The sequence below is a fragment of the Bos indicus x Bos taurus genome, chromosome 24 (assembly GCF_003369695.1).
Source record: "Bos indicus x Bos taurus breed Angus x Brahman F1 hybrid chromosome 24, Bos_hybrid_MaternalHap_v2.0, whole genome shotgun sequence".
Lineage (NCBI taxonomy): Eukaryota > Metazoa > Chordata > Mammalia > Artiodactyla > Bovidae > Bos > Bos indicus x Bos taurus.
The window spans coordinates 12,717,611-12,726,852 of record NC_040099.1 but is presented as its reverse complement, the minus strand read 5'-3'; the positions used below and the strand labels follow the sequence as shown (position 1 = coordinate 12,726,852).

At 43.5% G+C, this 9,242-nt stretch overlaps 1 protein-coding gene across 2 annotated transcripts; it reads right to left on the bottom strand.

The window, feature by feature from the left end:
- Positions 1–696: 696 nt before the first annotated feature.
- Positions 697–8,824, bottom strand: LOC113882891 (periphilin-1-like). Of its 2 annotated transcripts, none has more exons than XM_027526078.1 (2): positions 8,721–8,824; positions 697–2,901 (listed from the first exon to the last, which is right to left on the bottom strand). In XM_027526078.1, exon 2 carries the CDS (start codon positions 2,856–2,858, stop codon positions 720–722), a length of 2,139 nt encoding a protein of 712 aa, XP_027381879.1. In that variant the 5' UTR covers positions 2,859–2,901; positions 8,721–8,824; the 3' UTR covers positions 697–719. The 2 variants fall into 2 exon arrangements, with proteins under 2 accessions (XP_027381879.1, XP_027381880.1); XM_027526079.1 differs by lacking the exon at positions 8,721–8,824 and having other exon boundaries at positions 775–810; positions 2,472–3,120.
- Positions 8,825–9,242: the final 418 nt, after the last annotated feature.

Sequence of the window (9,242 nt, the reverse complement as noted above, 5' to 3'; positions counted from 1 at the left end):
AACATTTTATGACTCTTGACAAGGACTTATCAACAAAGACTTACTTTCTCTAAGAGTAATTATTTCAAGGTTTGGCACCATCTTCCAAAGATAAAATTGCATTCCTATAGGGCGGATGTGTAATGGGTTTACAACAAAGAAAGAATTTATTACCTTAAGGGTCTAAAGTTACTAACACCAAGGCCACTACTTATTTTTTCTACATACCCACTATTAATTGATACATATTCAAGGATACAATTCAGGGGATGTGAAAACTTGGCAACAAGCATTGACTCATCAATGAAATCCTTTACTAGTTTATTCTGACAGTTTTTAACTCTCTGAGAGGCTCTAAGCTATTTGAATATCTTAAGCTTCCCATGCCTCTCGAGGCTAGGAGACTGTAAACAATCGTATGCATAGCTGCAGGAGTCCGGGTAAACTTGTCAGGCGAGTTAGAGAGCCATCAGAGGGGTTTGGATTTAAACACTCCTAATTGCCCAGGAACTTTATTAATTGGAGCTGTAAGTTAACTCTTTGACACACAGAGAGAGAGATGGTGGTAGGGGACAGCCCCCAGTAAAGTCAGAGGTGAGAGCACAAAGCAATAAAGTAGGCAGACTCTGGTTTTTTGGGGGAAAATGCTCGAGAATATCCGGGGGGACTCCTGAGGCTCGATCCCGCCTTTGCGTATGCCGAGCCTCCTTCCTCATGACCTTTGTCACGAGTGGAATGCCTCACCGGCTCCCCGCATCTCCCCCTTTTTTATTTCTTAAAACAGCCAGATGTAGCTCAGTCGCGAGCCTCTGAATGCTCTGCCGAAGAATCCTGACAATACAAGGAAGAATGATTATTAGAAATAAAATTAAAACAGCCAAGGTAGCGTAGCCGAGGAAGGTAGACAGAATATTTTTTCCTGAAATGTAGTTAGAGAAAGTATGGAAGAAATCATTTGCTGTTCCAGCGGCAGTAAAATCTAATCGGGAGTGTTCCAGGGTTGCTATTTGATTGTGAAGTTTCCCTAAGTCTAAGCTAATGTCAGAGCTGTTCCAAATACCTGAAATATGGTTTTTAATCTTTTCCCATTCAAAATCTGTCTCATTTACTTTCAGGGGTGTTACACATATCCACCGGTAGTCAGCATGACAGGACAATGCCATTTTCACCTTTAAAGCCTGCAATTCAGTCCCAATATGTATTACTGCTTCCTCTAGGGCGTCTACCCTCATCTCTAATTTTCTGTCTATAGCTTCCTGTGTTGCCAATGCTAAAGAAACATTTTTGGACATAGAATCAACATATTGAGCAGTATGTACTTGTTGAGTCAATGATATTGCTGCCACAGTAACAGAAGTAATTGCACTTATCAAAGCTGCTATTCCCAAGATAAGTAAGCCCACAAACCGTCGTGTTCGCATTAAATCCTGCAGTTGTTGTAATACAGCCAAACCGTAATTATCATACCAATAAGAATGCACAGACACAGGTATCATGAGATAGGGTGGGCGTTTCAACACAACAAAAGAACAAACATTATATTGGGGGGTCAAACAAGATGGAAGCATACATTGTTCACAAGTTACAATATTAGGTCCACCTGAATAATTCATGTGTACATTTAATCTTTTGGAGTCATTAGTAAAGAGAAAAACATAAGGCGAGGGTACACAAGCTAAAACAGAATAAGTAGAATTGCTATTTGGACGGAATAAGGAAATGGGAGCGGTGGCAGCAAGGGCCCTCCAAATTTCTGGCTGCCAAGAGGTTCTGTTCTTAGTTGTATAAGACAATATAGGCGAAACAAATCGATTATTATGCCATCTAGTAATGCTTAAAGGCCAAGAAACCAAATCTTTCTTCCAATTATAAAATCTGCTGGGAAAGTCATCAAGGGGCAATGGGCTCCTATCTAGGTCTGAGTTACTCCAATCTTGAATCATGTAATTTCCTCCTCCCGGTATTCTGTAATCAGCTCTTAAACGATAAGTACAAGATTTCCAAATCGGATACCCTGTACGATCATCTATAGTGTTCCATATGGCATCTGAAGGCTCGGTATTATAACAACTTGGATATCCAGGAGCGGGTCTATGGATTATAAGTTCGTGGGGATCAAGGGCCCCGGGCATACGAGCCTGTAAAATCCAAAGCGCTAGACGCCCTCTATGTTCAATACCTGAGGCTGGAGAATGAGTCAGAACTGCCTTTTTAGAGGTTCCGGCACATCCTTCTTTAGGGGGAATAATAAAGCTTTCTATATCACTGGGGAAGTTGAAACAAACAGGAAGGTCGTCTGCTAATCCCCTGAAGGTAAAATTGAAATTAATAGGATATTCGTCTGTGGTATAGGAAGTATATGACCCTCCCAGTAACTGAGGCTGGTTTGTGTGGACCCGTAGGGGGTCACTGTTCCAGGTAACTACTTGAAAGGTTGGAGGGTCTGGGAAGTAAGCCCAATACTTTTCAGGAGTGGGGGAGGAGGCGCTTACCTGGCATGATAATAAGGCAAGCATAGCAATAAACATCTTCTCAGGGGAGGTTGGAGAGCCCTGCAAAGAGGTTATTCCCCGTGCCTGATGGCAGAGTGTTTTTATTTGTCCCCAAGTAGGTATGGAGGCATTCCGGGTCGCCTGAGTCAGGCGGCCTGACCTCCTTTTGTGAGGCAAAGGATCGGGGGGAGCGATATCCTGTATGTGAAGTTGAGACATCTGTTTGGTGGGCGGATCCGTCCCCTGCTCATCCGGGATCCCCGATGTCAGTTGCTCCGATGTCAGTGGTGTTTCCCGTGCTGGCGGGGGGAGCGAAGGCAGAGGAGGCCCTTTCCTCTTTCGGGGTCGCGGCGGCCGTGGAACTCGGTATCCGAGAGGCTGAGACATGGCGAATCAATCTATCCGGAACCCAAATTGGAGAATCTGCGTCCTGTGGAAAAATACAAGCATATCCTCGACCGCTGGTTAACAATGGGTCAGGGCCTTTCCACTGTCCGGAAAGGAGGTCCTTCCATTTAACTAATGGTTTTGCATTCAATTGCTCCGGGCACCAATGGCGAAGCATTGCAGTCATTCCAGCTGAATCAGTATTTAAAATATTTATTACAAAAAGAGCATGTTGCAAGAGGTGATGGGGAGAACTATATTTAAACTCCCCTTCTTTTAGTTTTTGAATTTGGGTTTTTAGCGTTTGATGTGCTCTTTCCACAATGGCTTGTCCTTGTGGATTATAAGGGATGCCTGTATTATGTTTAATTTGAAACTTTAGACAAAATTCCTGAAAAGACTTAGATGTGTAAGCAGGAGCATTATCAGTTTTCAAGGCTTTTGGCAGACCCATATATGAAAAACAAGTAAAGAGATGTTGTATTACGTCTTTAACTGCTTCCCCTGTGCGAGCAGTTGCAACAATAACATGAGAAAAGGTGTCTACTGTTACATGAACAAAAGACAATTTTGCAAATGAAGAGATGTGAGTTACATCCATCTGCCAGAGTGCATTAGGTTTAAGACCGCGAGGGTTAACTCCCATAGGTAAACTATTTATAGTAGTGGGACAATGAGAACAGGAACGAACAATCTCCCGAGCAGAGTCTCGAGGAATCTGAAATTGATATCTTAGCGCAGTAGCATTTTGATGGTGGAGTGAATGAGAAGCTCGGGCTTCTTCAAAAGCAGAAGCCACTGTGACCTTAGTTAGTGAATCTGCCAGGTCATTTAAGGCACTTAAAGGTCCAGGCAATCCAGAATGAGCCCGAATGTGACCAATAAAATATGCTCGGCTTCGTTTCCAAATTTGCTGCTGCAGTTTAGTTAACAAGTGAAATATTGCAGTTTTGTTCTCAGGCAGGATCGCAGTCTCAATGTGTGGAAACAGCCTGACCACATACTGAGAATCAGAGTAAAGGTTAAATTCCTCCTCTGCAAACATAACAAAGGCCTCTATAACAGCTGTGAGTTCAGCTCTCTGGGCCGAAGTCTCCTGCGTATGTAAAACTTTACGCTGATCTTTTGTAACTATAGAAGCTCTGCCGTTAGCAGACCCGTCAGTAAAAACCATTTGAGCATCTGAGATGGGAGAGTATTTACACCTAACAGGGAAAATAACCGGGTGTTTAGACATAAAATTTAGCAAAACATGTGAAGGTAAATGATGCAGAATTTGGCCAAAATAATTTCCGATAGCAATCTGCCAATCCTCATCAAACATTAGGAGAGCATCAAGTTGTTCTTTATTATACGGAATTACAATTTCTGCTGGTTCTTTACCAAACAATTCAATGCTACGTTTTCTCCCTTTCAATATCAGTGTAGCTATCAGTCCTGGATAAGAGGCCACTACTTTTTTAGCCTGGGCGGGGAGATGGACCCATTCTAGAGGGCCATTTTGCCATAAAACTCCCGTAGGTGCTGTTGGAGTAGCTAGGCAGAGGAATTGCCAATTTGTTTGTAAATTAACTCTTTTAACATAGCTATCAGATAAAGCTGCTTCCACTTTTTCTAAGGCCTCCTGAGCCTCAGCAGTTAATTGTCTCTTAGAAGTTGGATCGGGATCCCCACGTAAAATGTTAAAAAGAGGTTTTAATTCAGCAGTAGTTAATTTTAAATAAGGCCTGATCCAATTAATGTCGCCTAAAAGTTTTTGATAATCATTTAAAGTAACAAGGTGATCTTTTCTCAATTTTAATGGGGCATGAGTCACAGTTTCTGAATTGATAACCCGTCCTAAGTAAGTTATGGGCGGATTGACTTGAATTTTCTCTGGGGCAATTTTTAAGCCTCTGTCTGTTAAAGCCTGAGTCAGATCCTGGAGAACAGTTTGTAAATGAGCTCTATCAGGGTGAGCTATTAAAATATCATCCATATAGTGAATCATATACAGTTGTTCATATTTAGCCCTAATATCTTCTATAGCTGCATTAACAAATTTCTGACATAAAGTAGGGCTATTTTTCATTCCCTGGGGCAACACTTTCCATTGAAACCTTAAATAAGGCTGTTTAAAATTTTCTGCTGGTAAACTAAAGGCAAATCGCTTTTTATCCTCAGCATTTAAGGGGATGGTGAAAAAACAGTCTTGTAAATCAATTACAATAATATTATATCCTTCTGGGATGGCTACTGGGGAAGGAAGCCCAGGTTGTAAGGCTCCCATATCTTCCATAGTGGCATTAATAGCTCTTAAATCTTGTAAAAGTCGCCACTTGCCAGATTTTTTCTTAATAACAAAAATAGGAGTATTCCAGGGGCTATTGGAGGGCTCAATATGTCCCAATTCTAGTTGTTCAGAAATTAACGCTTTGGCTGCCAGTAGTTTTTCTTTAGTCAGAGGCCATTGTTCTACCCACACAGGGTCCTGAGATTTCCACGTAATGGGGTCGGCAGCAAAAACAATGGCCTCCATCAAAAATTTGGATACCCTAATCCAGCACGGAACTTTAGAGGAGCAGGGCAAATTGGCTCAGTTATTCCTGTCTGCTGTTTACCTAACCCTTTTGAAGGATCATAGCCCATTTGTAGCATTTGCAAAGTTACTTTATCATCAGGGCTAAAAAGTAACATGCCCATTTGAGACAGCACATCTCTCCCCCACAACGAGAAGGGCAGCGAAGGAATCATATACGGTTGGAATGTTCCACGGGTATCCTCAAATTGCCAGTCTAAAATTTTTGCACTTTGAGCTACTGTAGGAGCTCTCCCGATGCCCACTAAGTTATTTGCAGTAGTATGTGTGGGCCAGGAATTGGGCCAGTCTTTCCCAGAAATACAGGAAACATCTGCTCCTGTGTCTAATAGCCCTTCAATAGACTTGCCACTGACAAGAATAGATTTCATAGGACGCTTTTTAGTAATTTCTGTTACCCAAAAACCATGTCACTAGACCCAAATCCTTTGTCCTGTCTTTCATTTTGGGTGGCTGTTTGCCCAATTGCATTATGATAAGGCAAAAGTAAAAGTTGGGCTATTCTCTGTCCCTGATGTATTTGGAAAGTTTTAGTCGGGGGTGAAATCATTATCTGAATTTCTCCTGTATAATCTGAGTCAATTACTCCAGGAATAATTGTAAGACCTTGTATAGCTAAGGAACTTCTGCCTAGTATAATTCCTACCAGGCCTGTCGGTAATGGACCTTTAACTCCTGTAGGGATTTTTATAGTGGGGCTATCTGGTGTTAATATTGTTGAGGTGGTGGAACTGAGGTCCAGTCCTGCGCTGCCTGGGGTTGCTCTGATGAGCTCTGCGACGGGACGAAGGGAATGAATGGGTTCAGTGAGGCTGCCCCAATCGTTGTCGGGGCCTGGGGCTGGCCCCTCAACCCGTTTCCCGACTGCTGGTCGGGGCCTAAAAAGGCTCCATTTCTATGAAATCTTGACCTACAGTCCCTTGCCCAGTGATATCCTCTCTGGCAGCGAGGGCAAAGAGACCTAGGATTAATAGGCAGTGGGGCAGGGTTTTGCGGAGCAGCCACAGCCGGTTGGGCCGGATTAGGCAGATAAGAACCGGGTGGTCTTTGAGGGCACCCATGAAAAGTGTGTCCCGTCTGGCCACAAGAAAAACAAGTTCTAGGGAATGCATTCCTGCCCTGGTTATTGGGATCACCTTGTGATGGCTTGTTTTTGTTAGTAAAAAAGGATTGGACTGCCTGCTGATAAGAGTTTCCTTTTATCGCTGCAGCTATCGCAACACCCTGTAGCACTGATGGTCCTACATCTGCACACTGTTTCATATAATCAATTAGAGTTCCAGTTCTTCTAACAGGGCGCAATATAGCCTGGCAGGTAGAATCAGCATTTTCAAAGGCCAAGTGTTTTGTTAACAGTTTAGCTGCCTCAGAATCAGAAATTATTCTCTGGACAGCTTCTGAGAGTCGTGAGACAAAGTCTTCAAATGGCTCTTCTGACTTTTGTTTAATATCAGATAGAGCGGCACCTGATGCTTTACCATCGGGCAATGAGCGCCAGGCAGTAAAGGCACAATCAGCCACCTGTTGTATAGTAGTCCTATCTAATTTCATCTGTTCATCATACGAGGGGTAGTCGGCCTGACCAAGTAATATAGGTTCAGTGATATGTGTAAAGTCTCCATTTTGGTTAGAAAAAGCATATATACGAGCGAGATCATCATATTCAGATTTCCAAAGTATAAAATGTCCTCCGGACAGGCAGGCCCTAGCAATTGATTTCCATTCTCGAGGTGTTAAGCATTGACCTGCTAGATTTTCTACTAGCTGCATCGTATACGGGGCTTTAGGCCCATATGAAATACATGCATTTTTAAGTTCTTTTACCAATTGAAAAGAAACAGGCTCCCAGTCGATAGCCTTTTGTTCACTTTCATCATTGTCAAAAATTAAAGGGAAACAAGCCTGAAGCTGGGGATCGAATTTCTCGCCAGGGGCAGAAGAGGCCCGTCTCCGTGGGACTGATTTTGGAATTTTCCCACTTCGATAGGGAGGTGGCGGTAATAATGCGGGTTTAATAGGACCTGTACGGCGTGGTATGGGAGGTGGTATGGGGGGAGGTGGTATGGGAGGAGGTATGGGAGGTGGTGGCAATGGCATAGGTTCCACATTCTCTGCTCTGTACTCAGGAGCTCTTTGAACTGTTTGGTATCCAAAGCTTACATATGGATTAAGTGGGACGCTCTCTTGGGAGTCCCTGGGGGCATATGGCCTGATGGGAGACGTTTCCCTTAAGCTCTTTGGAGCGGATGGCCTGACAGGGGAAGCTTCTCTTAAGCCTTTTGGGGCATCTTTGTTTAAGAGATGCCGATCTCCATCAGGGTGATATTTAACTGTGATCTCGCCTAAATTCTCTTTTTCTTTTGGGGAAGGCTGATCTTGTTTTTCATCCCTATCTTTAAGTTGTTCCTGAGTAGTCATGGCTGCTAACATTTTTCTTAATTGCCGATAGTCGGGCGGGTCTTCGTTTTTCTCATTTTCCTCAGGTTTAACTACAGTTTCGACCTCATTTTCCTCTTTAAAAGTTACTCTTTTAGATTCAGGGGCAGGTTTAGCTACAGCATTTTCTTCACTGTCACTTTTAAGATGTACTTTTTCTGAATCAGGGGCAGGGTCTAAGACATCTCTAATGATATTCCATAAGGAAAAGGCGTCATTAGGCACCTTTTCTGAGCCGTGTTCGGCGTGGTAAGTTTTTAGCTGTTTTCCTACTTTTTCCCAGACATCTAAGTTAACAGAGCCTTCGTCTGGAAACCAGGGACAGTGCTCTTGTACAAATGAAAGAAATGATTGAATGGCAGATTTTTTAACTTTGATTCCACTTTTACCTAATAACTGTAAAATTACTCCTATAAAGAGCTGTCTTTCATTTGATTCAGTATTACCCATGTCAGAAAATTAAGTATAGTAAAAGATTTTGCTTTAAGCTATCAAAAGATCAGGCTTTTCTTTGGCCTTTTAACTTCAGAAACTGTTTTCTCTCTCTAAGTCTAACTCTTTAACACTTTCAACACTTCCCACTCCTCTCGCCCTGTCTATCCTACAGGGGGGTCCGCGGCACCCTTGAGTGGGGTCCTAGCCGTCCCGAACACTGGAAGAACAATAGGGCTGGTGACCCAGATTGTCCCGGGGGAGGAACAGTAGGCTGATGGCCCAAACTGTTCCAAGGGAGGAGCAGTAGGGCTGGTCACCCAAACTGCTCCGTGGGGGAACAAGAGGGCTGGTCACCCAGTTGTTCCGAGAACGGGGGGCAATAGGGCTGGTGACCCCAATTGCTGGGAGCTTACCTTCGAAAATCCTGTATCGGGCGCCACCTGCTGGGGACCAGCCCCAGCTGATCCAGGGTATTCGAAGGAGAGACGGCCTAGGCGACTATTTATATGCTAATTAGAGATATAGAGAACAATAGAATGAGGATAGCTCAGTAGGAAAATTCAGTGGAGAAAAGAAGCTGAGTAGCTTGGTTTACGCGGGAGACCAATAAAACTTCAAGACAAGAAGTTTGCACCACTGACGTAGGCCGCAGGCGCCCTCTCGAATAGCGGAAGGTGTCTCACCCTAGACACCTTCTCGAGTGGGTCTTAGAAGCCCAGGCATGATTAGTCAGCGTGGTGGGTTCCGCGCTCCAGATGGAGACTCAGCTGGAAGTTAAAGGGAAGAATGACATGGGGAGACCAAGCGCTGGTAAACAAGGCCCGTAGCTTTATTTTTAACAGGGGCTTTTATACCCTAAGTTACACATAGAGGATAATAGGGGATGCAAAGTCAGCAGTCTTTGGTTCTTATCAAAAACCAAGGTTTCTTTCCTG

What these genes read in the sequence shown, in the direction of transcription:
- LOC113882891 (XM_027526078.1), bottom strand. Translation starts at nt 2,858, where the DNA reads ATGTCTCAGCCTCTCGGATACCGAGTTCCACGGCCGCCGCGACCCCGA.